The sequence below is a fragment of the Malania oleifera genome, chromosome 8 (assembly GCF_029873635.1).
Source record: "Malania oleifera isolate guangnan ecotype guangnan chromosome 8, ASM2987363v1, whole genome shotgun sequence".
Lineage (NCBI taxonomy): Eukaryota > Viridiplantae > Streptophyta > Magnoliopsida > Santalales > Ximeniaceae > Malania > Malania oleifera.
Genome location: NC_080424.1, coordinates 29,970,591 through 29,991,083, shown reverse-complemented (window position 1 = coordinate 29,991,083; position 20,493 = coordinate 29,970,591). Strand labels below are relative to the sequence as shown.

The 20,493-nt window shown below is 36.6% G+C and overlaps 1 protein-coding gene across 2 annotated transcripts in view; it reads left to right on the top strand.

Annotated features, from left to right (window-relative positions):
• Nucleotides 1-20,493, top strand: part of LOC131162519 (proteasome subunit beta type-3-A) — a 42,859-nt gene that overhangs the window by 9,212 nt on the left and 13,154 nt on the right. For both annotated transcript variants that reach the window (XM_058119104.1, XM_058119103.1), the window contains exon 5: nucleotides 11,152-11,236. In XM_058119104.1, the coding sequence (XP_057975087.1) occupies nucleotides 11,152-11,236 (85 nt within the window). The remainder of the gene's footprint in view (nucleotides 1-11,151; nucleotides 11,237-20,493) is intronic.

Here is a 20,493-nt window from a genome sequence, read left to right as displayed (position 1 = left end):
GCACTTTCCATTTTGAAAAATATGTTTGACAAGCAAATGATCTTTTTTTTAAGGATTGGGTTTTTATCTGGACTCTAGTTTTTGAAAGGATCAATACAAATTACTTGCTACGGATGAAAGACTTTGTACAGTGGTCAACAGATGTTTGTATGCTGTGCTATGAGTTAGATGAGGGTGGTCCTTGGATTAACGGTAAGATTGCTCCTTTGCGACTGGTTGGTCACGGGTTCGAGTCCAAGGGAAAAGCCTTTCTGCATAAAAGCAGGGGTAAGGCTGCGTACACTGAAGACTGACGACTGATGACCCTCCTACTACCTCACAAAGTGGGGATCTTTGTGGCTTGGGGATGCCCTTTTCTTTGTTGCTGGGTGGCAAGATATTTTTCGGAATACTTTGTTCTCTTACTGTGGTAACTAGGTTGTTTTTTGCTGGTGCAATTTCGGGGGTTTGGGGAAGGTAGAAGTGGGAGGGCTTTATATGCTTGTGCAGTGTATGCCATATCTTGGAATCTGGCTATGGAGGGAACAATGAGGATTTTCAAGGATCAGGGGACTTCTCTGATTTCACTTTGGGAGAAAGTTAGGGCCTGTTTAGTTCAAAATACTACAAAAAGTCATCTAATTTTTCAGTTCTACAACATTTATATAAACACAATGTAAATCAATAAAAAGTTTTGGCACCATTTGCTTGTAGAAATTGTTTTGTTTTCAATTTCTTATTTTTCTTATAGTTGCAAGAAATGCCACCTTGTTTTCCAATTTATATAGGAAAGTCAGAAATTCTAGATTTCTAATTTCATGTCTTGCATTTGGGACCACCGAATTCGGATCTTGGATTTGGATTTGTGTGAATCATACAAAATAGAGTATAAAATTGTATTTGACCTCTTCCAAATCCACAATTCCAAATTCAAGCCCCAAAAATCATGCTCCAAAACACTACCTTATACAAGTTTTGGAAAACTAAATTATAAATTGGTTTTTTTTTTTTTGTCACAGCTGAACAAAACTCTTTATTTTCTACCTTTTTAATATGAATCTTGAAATTCTTAAAAATGAGGTGAACTTTTTATAGTTCTCTGGAAAACTAAAAATTGAAAATGGAAATTGTTTTCCAAAACTAAATGGGCCCTTACATTTCTTGCTTATTTCTGGGCACATTCTTTTTGGGGCTTTTGTGGGGTATTGCTGTCTGATCTTCAAAGGGATTGGAAGGGCAGTGTTATTGTATTTTCTTTGGGCTCAGGATGCCTTATCCTCCATCTTCGTACTTTCTTACTCCTTAATGGAATTTCTGTTTCTCTATATATAAAAAGCTTGAAGCTGGGAAATGAACAGTAATGATTTTTTTGTGCTGACGTTTTTACCCCTGAAACCTTGCTAATGAGAGAATGGATTTTTGGTTTTTTTGACACTTTCTTGCCATTCTTGCAAGCATACCTATTATTACCAGTACTCCATTTCATCTCGGTTGTGCGATCACCGTGATGATGAGACAAAGCCATCTTTTGTGCACACCATCACCTCGTCTTCCTCTGGCTCCTCCTCTGCTATGCAACCTCTTAAGTCTTATCTCTCTTCCCTGCCCTCTCTCTCTCTCTCTCTCTCTCTGTTTTCTTATGTCTCTTATTATAAAAATGAAGGTTGTGGCTTGAGGAACATAAAAAATGTTTGTTGCTCCTCTATTTGTGTGTGTGTTTTCTTATATCTTTTATTATAAAGACAAAGGTTGTGGCTTGAGGAACATAAAAAATGTTTGTTGCTGCCTGCATTATTCCACTAGCTGCTGGCCCTTCTTCTTCACAGCATAGTTGTTAGAATCTTATGGTTCATGATTCGATTCATACGATTCGTTATCAGTTCCACACCAAATCGATTTGAATCTTACTAGTGAATCTAAAATTAACTTAATTGCTGCCGAATCTATCGATTTACCTGATGAATCTAGTGAATTGATCTGAATCTGTTGATTCACACGATTCTAGACCTATAGTATCTTGACAAGGCCGACTAGTTTAAAACCCCATTTTTTTTTTAATTGTTTTTTTTTTTTTGGAACACGATTAGCTTCCATTCCTCGTCTACACTAGTTTTTTGTGCTAAAAAAAGGAGAAAATAGAACCTTAGGTCTTTTGTTGCTTTCACAAAACCATTCTTCACCCTTGGGGTATGGTTCTTTGCCATTGAAAAGGATAGAACACACATCGGTTAGGGTGTTACTCAGGATTTGTTATGTTGTTAAGATTCAAAATCATTTTTTTAATAGTATTTTGTTCAATTATTATCATTTTCAAAGTTTAACTGTTTTTTTTTTCTTTTTTATTTTTAATCAAGAAAGAATATGCATGAAATGTGTGTTTTATTAACCCCTAGGGTGTGGTTCAGGTGGTAGTGCGGGCTGTGGGAGTGCCTCTCACAAAGTCAGGTGTTCAAACCCTCCCGGGTTCGTTTCCGCCCCTAGACTCCTGAATTTACCCTCCCTTTGGAGTTGTGGGATCAATTTCTAGGGGCGCAGGATTAGTCACGTGGACCGTAAAACGGACATGTGGATGCCCGCTGCGTAATCCAAAAAAAAAAAAGTGTGTTTTATTGCCGATAAACACCAAAAGCTCAGTTTGTTAATTATTTTTACTCGATTCCTTCCCTTAAACAGCAATATGTTCATTTTTTCATTAATATTTCTTCACTCATTTCCTTACTTTTTATTTGTTCAGGGAAAGCATACACATGAAATGTGATTTTCTTTTTTTGTCAAAATGTAAATGTACTGTGCCATTTTGCTTGTTGTTTATATATCAATATATGCATGTCATTTGGAATGATTTTGGAAAATTGTACTGAATCTTACGATTTGATTCAATTCTTGATTCACAATTCCCAAAATTGGAATTTCAATTCACGATCCAAATCTTGATTTGACATCTTTGCTTCACGGGCTTATGTGGTAGAGTTTTCTGATGACTAGCCACTGTTATGGTCCCGAAGGTGCCTTGAATCTTAGTCGTTGGTATAATAAGTAACAGTAATGGAAATGATGGAGATGGATGCTGCAGCTGGACCATAGAGGAAGGGGAAATACATCAAGGAGAGGCATCAATTGATCGTTTTTTCTTAATGTGTATAGAAAGGTAGACGGGGGCTTGTTTTGGTGAATGACTGGAGAGGAGGGGGCTTGATTTGGAGAATGGCCTGAGGGGGGGGGTGGGGTTTATTTTTATTTTTGGGAACCAGGAACATGGTGAATGAATAGAGAGAGAGATTTATTTTTTTGTTTATGTTGGATAAAAATGAGAGAGAGAGATGGAGAGATTTACTTTTTTTTTTTGTTTATGTTTGATAAAAATAAATATTACAGCTATTCAAAAGTTGGATTATAGGTTAAGTTTTGGTATTAGAATGAATTGTAAAAAAGTACCATATTTCAAGATCTCAAGAGATATTATCGAAAGTGTAAATTTTGTTTGACAATTAAATTACTTATAGAAATTACTAAAACTTGTTAACAATGTGTGAACTTTGGAGGGAAGGTCATTGGAGTTGCCTATGGGAAGCAAGAAAAAAATATTAAGACTTGTTAGGAAATATAATTTTAAATTTATTTTAAATTTTAAAATAATTATAATGTCATATAATTTTTTGATTTCTAAAAAAATTATAGAAAAATAAAAAAATAAAAGCAAGATTGTATTTTTATAGTGTCTAAAAAATTTTAAAATAAAATAAAATAAAAAAAATGTATTTTACAAATGAACATATTTGTATAGGCAGAAGTCTCTTTGATAAAACCAACATCAATTTAGTATAATGCAATAGATAAAGTTGTCAAAAGCGACAGCTTTTCAATACCTTAGATTTGTACTTTCAAAGTTTAAGAAATTTTGGTTGTTTTTTGGGGTCATCTCTAGTTAAAACTTAAGACTTTTATGTTGTAAGTTTCTTATTTGAATTTTAGGAGAGGTGAGAGGGGATATAGGATGAATTGTGCCATCTTCCTTTGCCTTGATTTTTATTTTTTTGTAAAGTAAAAGCTGGGCATAACGCATTTGGTAAATAATTTTCTCAGCTTTTAAAAGTGAATTTTTTCCCCAACAAACTATTCCATTCCATTATGTCCTCAATTTTTAAATCTTCTTATATTATAAACTTATCAATGCATTAATTATATTTTCTAAAAATACGTAACTACTTTAGTTATTTTATACATTTAGGCATCTTATAACTTTTTTACCATAGGGATCAACATTCCCCAAACATAACATTCGCTAAGATGGTGTTACGTGGATGCATTCGCTGGGATGAAGGCAACTGCGCACCTGTACAAGAAAATGCATAACTTCATCTACAGAGGCCCAAATAACCCAATTCCAATTGGGCTGGAAAGAAGACTCCCATACCTTTCTTTGGGTATAGGGAAAACCATGAAATTCAAATTGTGCACGGCTTGGCAGCCCAATAACAGTAGGCATTCGTTCAGAAATTCTGCATCACATGGACAGCTGCACATCTTTCACCAAATATGCCATAACTTTCCCAAGAAAAGTCCAAATGGAGTGGTTCAAAGTGTGTTGCAAAGAAGACTTCCATATCTTTAATTTGGTATATGGTAGGTGAACTAATTCAAAGTATGGAACGTCTAGAAGGCCGAAGAATGAGACTATTTGTTTTGAAAATTTTACATTTTTGACTTTTTGGTTTCATTTTATCATTTTTCATTCAAAGCTTGTTATATTTTATTTACTTATGGTTGGAGGGTTGTTCCAACATCTCTATATATAGCTGGGCATGTAAGTTATTAGGGAGATCAAGTATTTTTGAATTGAATCAAGATTTATTGCCTTGTGCTTAAGCTTTAAGCTTGTTCCCTCTTTGTGAGTGAGTGGTGAGAGACCACATCCCTTCTCCTTTGGAGATTGAGTGGTGAGAGGCCACGAGATTATCATTATCCATTTTCCATATTACCATTCCAGTAGCTATTTTGTGAGATTAGTACTTAAACAGTCAAGCAGATCAATCACAACCCCAAGAAAAGCCGAGAATCACCATTCGAGATATCGAGCAAGGTTCGAGTGTGTTGTGTTCATCATTTTCTTCCTCTTCCTCTTCTTCTTCTCTCTCAATTACTAAATTCCTATTAGGGCATTGCCTGACGAAGTGTCCCTTTTTGTGGCACTTGAAACATACTTCTGTGCCAGAATTTTGGCGAGAGGATCCCGTTATCGGGGCTTTCCCTTTGTCCACTGGTTGTTGGACTGTTGGGTTGCTCCCACGAGAAGTGACTTGCCCTGCAGATGCTTGTTTAGACTTATCAGTGCCCTGGATTTTCCTATTATAGGTTTCATTTGAGGGGTTGCCATACCGCCTTCCCATTTGCCCTTTGTTCATCTGCTCAAAGTCATGAGCTAGATTAAATGCTTGTTCAAGAGATGTTATATGATGGGGAAACATCTCCCTCCTTAATTCAGGCCTTAATCCAGTGCGGAACCTAACAATTTGTTGGCTCTCTGTCTCATCAACTCCACACCTAATAGACAACTCATCGAATTGGGTCATATACTCAGAAACAGTCATATTACCCTGGCGCAAGCTATAGAGTTGATCCATAAGGCGCTCTTGGTAGCTAATATGATATTTACCTTCCATTAGCCTTTTCAAAATATCCATTGCATGACTTTGAATAATATCTGCAGACAAACTCTTCAAAGTCCAAAAGATTTTCATACTTGAATGCTTGATTGTGTTTTATTCTAAGGATATATAATTTGCATGTTTAGGCTTAATTCTAAGGCTTGAATTTACCATCTTTCAAGTAATTATCTTATCCTACTTGATTAGGTCCTTAAGGACAAGTCTACATGAATCCTATAACTTTTTGAATTTTCCACAACCTGTAGTTCTCGCATAGAATTTATATTGGTCATTGCAGTTAATTAAATTCCCATCTTAAAGTGTATCTGGTGTGTGCATTTGTGAGAGGGTCTTTGGTAGGACTAGGGTTCCTAGGATTGAAAGTCAACTTTTTATTTCTAATACTTCTTTTTCACTGAGGGACCAAATAATTTTTACAATAATTTTAGTTAGCTTCTTTTCATTAGTTCCTTTTTAAAATTTCTTTTTCAAAAGTCATAGGGGGGAGGTGGGGACAAACAAAGCTTTAGAATGGGAGAAGGGCTACCTTTCACTCATTTTGTAACTCATATCACTGTGAACTTCCAATTGACCATTTTTTTTTCCCCAAAAAAAGGAGAGATGTTTTTGCTTGTTACATCCATATCTAAATTGGTAGCTATGTAATCATATTTTAAAATCTTTATTGTATAAAAGTCCACCCGCACTAACAAAAAAGAGAACAAATAAGAAATTTTTTTTGTCCAAATTGATAATTAAAATATAAAAAACAACAACAATAACAACAAAACTAAGCCTTAAGTCCCACTAGGTGGAATCGGCTATATGAATCATTTTCCGCCAATTTATGCGATCATGGACAATTTCTTTCGATATATTCAGGGTTATTAAATCCTTACTATCTCATTTTAAGTTATTTTACATCTACTCCTACCTCTTCTACTGCCGCTTATGGTAACTAACTCACTTTTCCTCACTGGTGTACTATGTGATCTACGTTGCAAGTGCCCAAACCATCTGAGTTATCCCTCTCTTATCTTATCTTCTATAGGAGCTACACCTAACTTATTGCGAATATGTTCATTTCTTAATTTTGTCTTTCAATGTTATACCACTCATCCATTTAAGCATTCTCCTCTCGACAATTTTTACTTTTTGGATATGTTATTTCTTAGCTGCTCAACATTTTGATCTATATAGCATAGCTGGTTTTATTGTTGCCTTATAAAACTTCCTTTTTAATTTTAAGGATATTCTATGATCATAAGGCATACTTGAAGCACTTCTCTGTTTTGCCCAACTTGCTTTAACTCTATGCTTTACATCATCTTCAATTTCTCCTTCAGCTTGCATAATAAATCCAAGGTATCAAAATCTTCAAGTGCTATTTATTTTTTCATCATCAAGTTTAACTTTACCTCCAATGTTACTCCTACTATGATTGAAATTACATTTCATATATTTTATCTTATTTCTACTTATCCTAAAGCCTCTAAATTCTAATGGTTCTCTCCATAATTCTAACTTAGCCTCTGCTCTACCCCTAGTTTCATCAATCAATACAATATCATTTGCAAACAACATACACCATGGAGCCTCATTTTGGATACTCTTAGTCAGTTGATCCATTACTAAAACAAAAAGATAAGGGCTCAAAGCAGATCCTTGATGTACACCTATTATGATCGGAAATTCTCTAATCTCCCGCCTATAGTCCTTACACTAGTCCTTACTCCATCATACATATCCTTAATGACATCAGTATACCTACTACATACACACTTTTTTGTTAAAACCTACTATAGAACTTCCCTTGGTACCTTATCATATGCTTTCTCTAAATCAATAAATACCATATGCAAGTCCCTCTTCTTTTCCCTAAACTTTTCCGTTAATCTTCTTAAAATATTGATAGTTTCTGTAGTAGATCTCCCAAGCATAACACCAAATTGATTTTCTGAGATCTTCGTTTCTAACCTTAATCTTTGTTCAACTACTCTTTTCCACAGTTTCATTGTATGACTCATAAGTTTAATTCCACGATAGTTATTACAATTTTGAATATCTCCTTTATTTTTGTATATAGGTATTAAAGTGCTTTTCCTCCATTCATCTGATATTTTTTTTTTGTTTTTATAATTTTGTTAAATAAATTAGCTAACCATATAATTTAGTTATTATCCAAGCATTTCCAAACTTCAATTGGGATGTTATCCAGTCCTATAGCTTTTCCATTTTTTTTAAAATTTTTTTTAGTGCAAACTTAACTTCGTTAACTCTAATCTTGAGAAAATAAATCTCATATTTTAGTCTTTTCCTCAGTTGTCAATTCTAAGTTTAAGCGTTTTATTTGGTTTTCATTAAATAGCTTACGAAAGTAACTTCGCCATCTTTCTTTTATGTCTTCTTCCTTAACCAAGGCGATATCATCCTCACTTTTTATACATTTTACATTACTTAAGTCCTTACTCTTTCTTTATTTACCTCTAGCAAGTTTAAATATATCTCTTTCCTCTTCTTTTGTATCTAATCTATCATACAAATTATTAAATGATCTATGTTTAGCTTCACTAACGGCTGTTTTTGCATCTTTTCTCGCCTCTTTATACTTTTCAAAGTTATCCATGTTTCTACATTTTTGCCATGTTTTATACCAAATTCTTTTTGTTTTTATGGCTTTTTGAACATCTTGATCCCACCACCAACTTTCTTTGCTATTTGAGAATTTTCCCTCTTGATTCCACTAAAATCTCTTTTGCTATCTTTTTTAGTAGAGCCAACTATCTTACTCCAAAGAGCATTTGTATGTATACCATCTTCTATCGTCCAATCACCATGTTTGATCAATTTATCATTAAATTTTATTATATTTTCTCTCTTTAGGTTCCACCACCTAGGTCTCTTACACTGGTTTATGTTATCCTTTCTAGTCCATTTTATAGTATGTATATCTTACACTAAAATTCTATGTGGTGCGGTTATGCTTTCACCTAGGATAACTTTACAATCCTTAAATGATAAACGATCTGCCCTCCTAGTTAAGAAAAAAATCTATTTGATTTTTATTTTGTTCACTTTTAAAGGTTATTAAATATTCTTCTCTCTTCTTAAAGCAAGTATTTATTGTAATAAAATTATATGACGTAGTGAAGTCTAAGATCATCTCCTCGGGCTCATTTTTGTCTCCATATCCATATCCTCCATGTGTCCTCTCATAACCTTTATTATCCTTTCCAATGTGTCCATTGTGATGTGCTCCTATGAATATTTTCTGAATCCCTAATATGTCTTGTATAGTTCTATCCATATCTTCCCAAAATTGTCTCTTAAAATTTTCTGCTAAGACTACTTGAGGAGCATAAGCACTAATGCTATTTATTATCTCTTGGCCTAAGATCATTTTGATTTTTATAATTCTATCATCTACATTATTTACATCTACAATGCTATCATTTAAGTTTTTGTCTACAATAATTCCTACCTCATTTTTATGTTTTTCTTTTCTACTATACCTAAGTTTAAATTATGATTAATAAATTTCTCTAACTTTCTTCCCCACCTATTTAGTTTCTTGAAGGCAGATTATATTAATTCTTCACCTAATCATTTGTGTCCATAATTTCCATGCATTTACCCGTAAATGCCCCTATATTCCAAGTTGCTAATCTAATCTTAGTTTCTTGAACTAACTTCTTTACCTGCCCAATGTCCAAAATGATGTGGGAACCCTTGCATATTTGACACTGTACTCGGGTGTTGACATGGCATGTCGCTTAAGGGCGATGACCTAGCCCACCCTCGCCCACATTTTGCTACACCCTGGTGGTATAAGTGCAACATGTCGTAGGGGACGCCCCAACAAATATTTGGTAAGGATTCATATCATAGTGATTTGACAAATTTTATGTTGGTTGTCAGCTACCTAATGCAACCCTCCTTTACCTAGGCTTGGGATTGGCTATATATGAAAATATTAGGACATTAAGTGCGTGTTAAGTGCATCACAGACGGAGTTTTGTTATTTAAAATATGCTAAGTTTAAATCAACAAGTTCTCTATAATTTTCATTTGCACAAGTTAATTGTACAAAATTTAATATTGAATATTAATTATTTTATGAAAACATTTTTGAATTTAGGTTTCTCATAAAATATAAGAATTAAGCTTGTATGTGCCTTTCATGCTAGTTTTCTTAAAAAAAATCAGTTTCTTTGTAGTGTGTCTTAAAAATTTCAGAACAAAAAAAAACATCAATTAAAGCTGAACAAGGACTGAATGTCAAATTCATACCAAGTTGGTTAGTGTGTACATGGACATAATGAGGGTTGAAGTCTTTTAACTCCTTAGCATGCACCTTTAAATTTCAAAAATTTAGAAATGATATGCAGGGGAGTGAGATGAAATGTAGAATCTTTCCTAGGATTGGTAGTTGTTTTTGCATCAAATTGTATGCCTAACTGATCTTGCCACCCAAAGATTGTTATGCATGAATGCATTTTTGTTGACATGCAATTGTATCTTTTATTTGTTATACAATACATTGTGCTCCTATTATTTTTAACTTTTCTCTTTCCAGAAAAATTCAATCACTTATTGAAAGTCCTAGTTGGGAATATATTTTAGATTTGTGCTAAAATTGCTACTTTTTGGACCTTCTGGCTGAGAGGAATGCTAGGATCTTTTAAGATCAAATCACTCCCATCAGTTTTCTTTAGGATAGAAATGTTTCTTTTTGCTTTTCTTTGGGCTTGAGCTTGAATGATGTTTTTGTGGGTTTCGTTGACAGATTTGCAAAGGGATTGGGGTGCTGTTCTTTTGTAGTCGATATTGTAACTTCTTTAGTTGGAGGATACCTTGTCCTCTGCCTTTTAATTTTTTTTTTTATTAAATGATCTTTATCTATGAAAAATTGACAGTCCTAGCGTTTTACTAATTTACAGTTGGGATGCATTTAATTGCTACTAAAAAAGTGGGTATATAAAAAAAAAGAAAAATAATTGAATTCAGGCCTGAAAATATCTTAAAAGTATGCTTTCACCTGCCCTTAATACAAGCATTTAGTTTATTTTTAGGTGAGTTCTTCATTCTATGGAAAACAAAAGAGCATGTCATATCCCCTAGGAATGAAATTTTTTCTGTTTTTGTTTTCCTTCCTTGCCTCAGCAACCAGATGGATCTCCAGGTTTCAAAAATCTTGAGGGTAATAAAATATATCTTAACAACAAAAGATAATAAAATGGCCTAAAATTTTCCAATAACCTCATGTGTGTAGCATGTCTTCTTCTGTTCATTAAGTAATCAATTGCTTCATGTGTACTTTTTTTTTTTTGTATTTATTTGTGTTATAATAAGCAGTCATAGAAAACAGTGGTTTGAGCCTTTAGCAGGGAAAAACATGCATGACTATTCATATATTGATTATTTTTGTTTCTATTTTTTTCTTTTTTTTTTTCATTTGTGTATTTGAGTCACTTAAGTGTGATGTCACCCTATTTACTTGATATAATTTTCTTGTCTCAAATATCAGGGAGCTTGCCAAAGATTTTGTTGTTGCTGGCACTGCCTCCGAGTCTCTCTATGGTGCCTGCGAGTCAATGTTCAAGCCCGACATGGTTTGTCATAACATTAAAATTGCACTACTTCTTGACTGGCAATTAATTTAACTCTGAAAATTGTTATGCCCTGATGTATAATGTATAGAAATTTGGATATGTTTTTTTCGCAATTATATAACACATTCAAATTAGTTAAAAGAGGTTCAAGTTCAAACTTGCAAACTGCTTTTATTGTGTGAGGAAACATTGATTTCAGAAACCTGGTTTTAAGTAGTAGTAGCAGGTGTTGTAGGTACCATGCAGCAGGGAGTGGATTGACAGCCATGACTATCTTCAAGGACGCACACTATTCCCCATATGGAGAGATTTGCATGCTATGAACCCTAAATCTTTTATCATATGATTTCTAATACATTTTGAATTATTTAATTCAGGCTAAAAGCATTGTTAATTAAGGTTGATCTTAAATAGATGTTATTATGTGTGCTTCTCTCGCTCTCTACGCCTCCCTATGACAGCCGTCCACCATGAGAGCTGATGGGTGGAGGTTTGTTGCCATCGATGGAATCTTTTGACTTGGGGCTGGAAGGACAAAGGGAGTATTGCCTGCAAGTGACATAGAACAGGAGGCGTAGGTTTTTGATGTATTTAACGTTGGAGGATTGCTGGATGCTCAAAGCTTGGCTGGATTTCTGGTATGAAAAGGAGTAGATTTGTAGGTGGGAAGGATGAGGAACAATGATCTAACCCTAACTTTTGAATTAGATAATGACAACAGCAGCAAAATGTGGACTCTATTGGAAATCAACTTGAATGGGCTGAGGTTATGCAGGGGCAGCATCAAAGATATGCAGCCATGAGAGAAGTTGGAAGTGATTGAAGGGAGGAAGGAAGGGGAAGAGAAGAGAGAGGAGATACTAAGGGGGAACTCACGTTTCAATTCAATTCAGATTCGTCAACAACTCTTACAACATTGCTTTCTCAAACTATTTATAAGAAAGCCTCTTAACATGAAATACGTACAAACCCCTAAAACAACATTACGTTACAAACATACGTCTAGAATACACAAATACTACAAACAAGCCCCCAATACACATAATACTCTACTAATTGAACTAAACACATAATGAACTACTAACCTAACCCAACAATTATTTAACCCTCAACTATTCTCGAGCAAGGATCTACCCAACGTCTTGCTTCTACTCTCCCCAACCCAACCACCCTCCCCCCCCCCCCCCCCCCCCCCCCGGGCCGGCCCATTAGAAAAAATTCAGCCTCGAATTATGAAATGTTGGGGAAAGAGGGAGAAGCAAACTTGGCCTCTTTGAAAGCTAGTGCTTGATGAGACACCGCAATCCTTTGGCAGTATAATGGACTTGAATTGAGAGTTAGCTTGAATAAATACATTGGGAATGACAAACTCAAGAATAGGAAATATGAAAGACTTTGGATGTCTTCAAAAACTTTCATTGCCTTGCTTGTAGCATCTTCAATTTGGGTAACTTTGACATGATCACTAACCTCAAATTCTTTGTCCTGGTTGGTTAGTAGAGCAGGCTTCAAAATGATTTTCTTCTTGTTGTAGTGGATGACATATCTGTTCTCATGTCCTTTAGTTGCACCCAAATTATCTAATCAAGGAGAACCAAGGGGTACATGGTCAATCTTCATAGGTATATGATATCACAACAAACATTATCAAAGTAAGCAAACATTTGGATAGGAGCCAAACATCTTTCATAAACACGTTGGCATTGTTATCAATCCAAGACATCTCATAAGGCTCTAGGTGAGGTTCTGGATGAAGCTACATTCGAGTGACCCCATTTATGGGAACCACATTCGTTGGACATTTTCCATCAATGATGATTTTGCAATCCTTTTCTTCACATTTTGAGAAAGGTGTTGAAAAGCTTGAAATTGTGACCAAAGTTTGGCAAATGGCATTTCCTTTTACTATAATTTGTTGCCAGTTTGTCTTTTTTTCGCTCTTGCATACTGCAGCTTTATATCACCAACTGCCCTTTAACACAATTTGCCCTTAATTCTCAATCTAATCATGCAAAACCACAAATTTGACCCCTAATTTATCAAAAGCCTTCTTCAATTCACATGTAGTCTTGATTGTAGTGCTGCATTGAAACAAATTCACTTATAAAATTAACAAAGTGCAGCAGTAAAACTTGATTTCCAATGCCGACAGTGACAATTTTTAGGGTTTTGTGCCAAATTATTGAGCTTGCTTGCAATATGTTGTGTTGCAGATCTAAATATCACAGAGAAAACCCAGAATAATGATTGGAGCAACTTCTCAGGAAACTGGAACTAGGAGAAGAATCAGGCGGTTCCACTCGCAGGTCTCCGGTGTGTGGGGCACGTGGGTTGTTGGTAGAGAGTCTCTGGTGGGGAAACTTTGGTGAGTGGAGATCTTGGGATGAGGAGTTCGATGGTGTTGGTGTGATGAAGAAAGCACATGGGGTTAGGGTTTTCGTAGAGCCGATGGCTAGAGATGTTTGGCTTGTGTGTGGGGGTTCCTCCATTAGTCGGAAGTGACGAAAATTTGAGGTTTATAGTTTTGGGGGTTTCTGTTCCAATGGATGGGTGGTGTTGCAGGAAGGTGTCTGGAAGGTGGTGTTTGAAAACTTCATGACTAGGATATGGGAATTTAAACTGCTTTTCGGTGTTTTTTTTAGCTGAAATTTTAGAACAGAGAATAATCAGAGAGAGAATGATGGAAGGCAAATAGAGAGGGAAAGACAAGAAGGAAGGATGGAGAAGAAGAAGATGGAAGATTGGAGGAATTGCTGGACAGAAAACTGCTGCAAGTAGAGGTGACAGCAACAGAATTCAGAAATCATAAAGTTGAGATAATTATGGCAGATAATTAAGAGAAGAAGAAGAAGAGTAGGAGAAGCGAAAGAGAGAAGAGGAAGAGGGCAGAGTGCTGCTGGGCAGCAGGGGATTATGGACGAAGCAGGAGATCAGAACAGCGAAAAGAAAGAAGAAGAGAAAGAAGAACAAGAGAAGAGGAGAAGAAAGAGGAGATTGGGTGGACTGAAATGGAAGAATGAAAATCATGGTTGGGGTCTGATACCAAATAATGCATGGGGCAGCGTCAAGGATCTGCAGCCATGGGAGAAGTTAGAAGAGATTGAAGAGAGGAAGGAAGGGGAAGAGAGTAGAGAGAAGACACCAGGGGGGAACTCACGTTCAATTCAATTCAAATCCATCAACTGCTCCTACAACATGCCTTTCACAAACTATTTGTAAGAAAGCATCTTCACATGAAATTACATATAGACCCCTAAAACTACATTACATTACAAACATACCCCTAGAATACACAAATACTACAAAAAGCCCCCAAATACACATAATACTCTACTAATTTAACTAAGCACAAAATAAACTACTAACTTAACCCAATAATTCCTTAAACCTACTCTTCTTACTTATTCTCCAGCTAGGATCTTCCCAAGGTCTTGCTTCTTGTCCTACATCACGATCCCAATCATTATTCCAGTAGAGTTCTTGGCAAAAGAATTGTGGAAAATTTTCAGCCATTTCAAAGATCCATAACCATCAGCAAGAAGAAGTATGGAGTTCATTGGAAAGTATGAGATACTAGAGGCAGTGGCAATGTTTCTCATGGAAGCCCTCCATTGGAAGTTTCCCAAATTGCTTGTTGGTTCTTTCCTTTCACCTGTTTCAAGGTCAGTAATGGAAATAAGATTTGGTTTTGGTAGGATCTTTGGGTGGAAGAGTTTCCTTTGGAGGTTTTAGTGCCAAGCCATTTTTAGATTACTCTCTGTTCATAATGCTCTAATCACATTCTTTTCTTTCTTTGAATGGGGCTCTCTTTCATGGGATTTCCACATATTTAGAAGTGTTAATGAAAGTGAGGTTAATGAGCTCTCTATTTTGCCAAGTGTTTTGGAGGTGTGATTTGAGGTTTGGCTAGGGAATCCTTTGGGTTTTTCTTTTTTTCGTCAAAGTCATTTTTCATTTATTGAAACCTTCAACCTCTTGTCCATTCTTGTGAACAATGTCAATTCTAAGGCCAAGTTCCTTTTATGATCAAGCCATTCATTTGGACTTTGACTCTTTAACATGACTAATATGAATGATTTGTTACAGGTAAGGAGACCTGTCAGGCCATTAGTCCATATATTTGCATGTGTTTTGAGCTCAGTGAGACTGTTGTGTAGCTCTTTTTGCAACAGTAGGTGGTACCCGTTTCTCTGTTTTTAGTGAAGCATGGGTAACACCACAAAATGTGGATGAATTTATGCTGGTCTAGTTTTTGGGATTTTGGGAGAAGTAGAAAAGTGGTTGTTTAATGGACTTGTGTGGTGCAATACCTGTTCTTCTTAATAAAATTTTCTTTTTGATAAGGACTTGGGTGGTGCATACTATTCTTTGGACTTTGTTGCTTGATTTTGTGCAAGGATTTTCAATGCTAGAAGAACATCGTCCCGCTTGTTAGTGGATAAAGTTGTTTTCTTTGCTTCTTTTTGGGCAAACTCTGTGGGAACTTTTTGGAGGATTCCTCCAAAGGGATTGGAGTTCTGCACTTTTGTAATTGCTCTTGGCTGATCTTTGTAGGATGTCTTGTTTTCCACTGTTTCTTTTCTTATCAATATAAACTTTGAAGGAGAACCAAGTTTTTTGGATTGGTAAGAGCCATGTTGCTGTTGAGGTCTGATTAAAGAATGAAATAGATGACTGGTAGTGAAGATAAAGGGAAGGCTGTGGTGATTATCAATTTATTCGTTGGAGGGTGAATAAGATTGGCATTGGAGTTTGATGGGATGAAAAGGTTGGTAATAAAAATTTTCTGTAATCTGAAGGCAGACAATCTGTGTTTTTAGAAAATGGAGATAAGCTCTGATCAATTGATGCAAATTTAGTTTGCACCCTATGGGGTTTAGATATTGTAAACTCTTCCCTATGGGGTTTAGATATTGTAAACTTCTCATTCTTCTAGCAAGGGATATTGCCAGGGGTGACTGCTTTATGTGGAAATCTTCCATGGTTGACATGCAGGACTTCATCATGGTTGAATTCTTCATTTCTTGTTTTCCAAAAGGAAGTTAGATGAGTGGGCATTCATAGGATTTATGGTCCAGTGGAGAGAGAGAGAAGCACCAGAATCTTGCAATAAGGTTCTAACTTCTAAGGAGTGCCATTGGGGTTCAAGGAAGTGATTTTGACACTGTTCTCTATCTTTGTGATAGGAGGGTGAGGAGGGAGAGACTTGGAATGAAGGATCAGTTGGTGAATTGGGAAGTAGTGAGACAACCCCTTCCTTAAGGGGGTTGGGATCAAGAGCCTCATGAGTTTCAACTTGGCCTTGCTAGATGAGTGGCTTTGAAGGTTCATGGTGGGGATGGATCAGTCTGCTTTGGAGATCCATGATGGTAAAGAATTAGGTTTGGAGGAATTTGTCAGAGGTAAAGTGTAGTTTGGTGTACAATGGATGGATCACTTAGAAGCCTAAAGTTGCATATGGGGTGAGTGTGTGAAAAACATAAGGAAAGGATGCGATTGTGTTGTAATAATGATTGGATATCGGATATAAGAAGCACAAGCACAGCGGAATAATTAAAATGCAACAAGTGACAATCTGTATATGAGAAATAACAAGAACAGAAACAATACAAGAATTTACGTGGTTCGACAATGCCTACATCCATAGAAGCAATCGACACAACAATTTCACTAAGAAATTATGGACTACACAATACACTTCTTAAAATGATCTCTCTTGTCTCACAATACACTTAGACAAGACATATATAGACTCTCCTTCGGAGGTTTCCTCCCAAAAACCAATCAACTTAACATTTAAATTCAAAATTTGAATTTTTGCCTCGCAGCCTAGGAACGAAACCGTCGATGGTTTTCTAAGATCGTCTGAAACCCTCGATAGTTTGAGATATCGAGAGCAATTTCTGAGATGTTTGAAATTTTCAGCGAAACTATCGACGGTTTCAGCAAGGCCTCAGAAAACCGTCGACGGTTTTCTCCCAGATACCTGTAGTATGTTCTTCTTTCTTTGTGTAACTTAGTCATTCCAAGAAATGAACCACCATACAGAAGTCATTCCAAGAAATGAACCACCATACAGAACAATCTCCACCTTGGCAAATTTCTGCCCCTTAGGAGAAACACGAAAACCCTGATACTCCACCTCAACCTTAGACCGTTAAGTTGGGTTTGTCTCCCTTTTATCACTTGGAGACATGAAGTAAGTGCAAGCAATGCTTGAACTTTTCACTAGTCACCGATTTCTTCAAAATATCCGTTGCATTTTCAAATGCGTGAACCTTCTCCAACACAAGCTCACTCAAAGTAATCAGTTCCCGAACCTTGTGGAACCGCACATCAATGTGCTTGGTTCTAGCATGGTATACTTGGTTTCTTGCCAAGTAAATGACACTCTGACTATCACAATGCAGTACCATTCCATTTTGCTGTAATCTCAGCTCTTTAACAAAACAGGTAAGCCATAAGACTTCCTTTGCAACTTTGGCAACTGCCATATATTCTGCCTCAGTCGTGGACAACGCAACTAGAGATTGAACCATGGATCTCCAACATATCGGTCCTCCTACAAGGGTAAAGACATAACCCGTTGTAGACCTTCTGTTATCCATATCTCCAGCATAATCAGCATCTACAAACCCCACAATTGAAGGGCAACCCTGTTGCTTGTCAAACATGATGCCATAATCCGATGTATCCCACAAGTATCTGAATATCCATTTGACGGCTTCCCAATGTCGTCTTCTTGGATTAGAGAGAAACTTACTTACCACACTTACAGCGTGTGCCAAATCTGGCCTCGTACATACTATGACATACATCAAACTCCCCACAACGCTAACATGGGGGACCTTTGACATGTTTGGGATATCCTCATCCGTACTTGGGCAATCTGCAGTAGACAACTTAAAATGATTCGCTAGAGGTGTACTCACCGGTCTTGCATCAGTCATGCTAAATCTCTCCAAAACCTTATGTACATAACCACCCTGAGATAGCCATAATTTCCCTGCAGTCTTGTTTCGGCAAATCTCCATCCCAAGTATTTTCTTGGCTGATCCAAGATCCTTCATGTCAAATTGCTTAGGCAACAGTTCCTTTAACTGATTCACCTCAGTTAAATCTTTTACAGCTATCAACATATAAGCGACATACAATAACAAGAAAATAAAAGAACCATTATCAAGTTTGTTCATGTATATGCAGTAGTCATACTCACACATTTTGTAGCCAATCTTGATCATATAGGAATCAAATCTTTTATACCATTGCCTTGGAGACTGTTTCAACCCATAGAGAGATTTCTTCAACTTGCAAACTAAATTTTCGTTCCTTGGTTCACAAAATCCCTCCGGTTGTACCATATAAATTTGCTCCTCCAAGTCACCGTGAAGAAACGCCGTCTTCACATCCATTTGTTCCAAATGAAGATCATAATGGGCTACCAACCCCAATACAATCCTGATAGAAATATGTTGGGCCACGGGTGAAAAGATCTCATCATAGTCTATTCCCTTCTTTTGTGAGTATCCTTTTGTCACCAACTGTGCCTTGAATTTCTCACCTTCCTTTTCTGAAATTGCCTCTTCCTTCTTGTATACCCATTTGCAGCCTATCGTTTTTTTCCCATCTAAAAGTTCCACCAAATCCCAAGTTTGATTTTTATGTAGTGACTCTATCTCCTTAGTCATTGCTTTCGTCCATCTACCTTTCTCTTGACCGTGCACTTCCTCTTGAAACGTAGTTGGATTGTTGCAACTTGTAAGAAAAGTATAAGACACTAACTCTTCAAACGCATACCTTGGCGGAGGCCTGATAGTGCGTATGGATCTCTGTAAAAGAATATTGTCGACTTGTTGGTTTTCCAAGTTAGAGCTTTCCGCAACCATAAGACCAAGATCATTTTTGTTGCCCCGAGCTTCCAACTCATAGCGTTCTCATTGAAGACTACATCCTTACTAATCATCATCTTGTTTGCCACTGGGTTCAATAGCTTGTACCCCCTTCACACCCATTGGATATCCCAAAAAAAAAAATGCAACAACGAGATCGGGAGCTTAGACCTCTCCTCAATAGACACGTGAACATAGGCTGGACACCCGAATACCTTCAATCCAGAGTAGTCTACTGCATTTCCCGTTCATGCCTCTTCAGCCACTTTACCTTCTAGTTGCGCCCTTGGTGATCGGTTTACCAGAAAACAAGTAATACTAACTACCTCGTCTCAGAAGTTCTTTGGTAGCCCTGCATTAAGCCTGAGACACCGAGCCGTTTCAGCAAGAGTCCAGTTCATCCTTTCCGCCACACCATTTTGCTGAGGTGTCCGGCAAACTATAAAGTTCTCTTTAATGCCCTGCTGCTCACAAAACACCATAAACCGAGAATTAGCGTACTTGGTCCCATTATCCAACCTCAAGTATTTGATTCTCCTCCTCATCTAGTTTTCCACTTTAGCCTTCCAAATCTTGAACTTGGCAAACGTATTAGACTTATGCCGCATGAAGTATACCCAGACTTTCCGTGAGTAATCATCAATAAAACTCACATAATATACATGTCCACCCTTTGATGCAACTCTAATCGGGCCCCAAACATCAAAATGCACATAATCAAGAATACCTTTCGTATTGTGTGTAGTTGATTTGAACTTTGCCATGTTTTGTTTTCCAAGAACACAAATCCTGCAAAAGTCCAGCTGACATGATTTCAAACCCTTTAAAAGTTTCTTCTTGTGTAATTCCTTCATGCCGTGTTCCCCCATATGCCGAAGGCGCATATGCCACAAGGCGGTCTCATCAGATTCAACGTCTATGGCTGCGGCTCCACCTACAACAGTAGTTTCCTGCAATGTGTAGATATTCCCATCTAGCTTTTGCTCTTTCATCACCGTTAGATTTCATTTCCAAACTTTCATAACTCCACCTTCGAACTTGTAATTGAAGCCATTACAATCCAAAGTACCAAGTGATATTCTTCCTCAACTCCGGTATGTGTTACATTACACAAAGTTCTCACAGCACCATCAAACATTTTTATGTTAACATTTCCTATTCCAATGATCTTGAAAGAAGCATCATTACCCATAAGAACTGAATCAGAATTCACTAACCTGTAAGTGCTGAACCACTCCTTGTTTGGAGTCATGTGATAAGAACATGTCGAGTTAAGTATCCAAGAGTCCATTAGATTAACCGACCTCGATGAAACTGATAGAACATCACCATCACTACACGCTAAATCTCCTTCTTGAACCACATTCG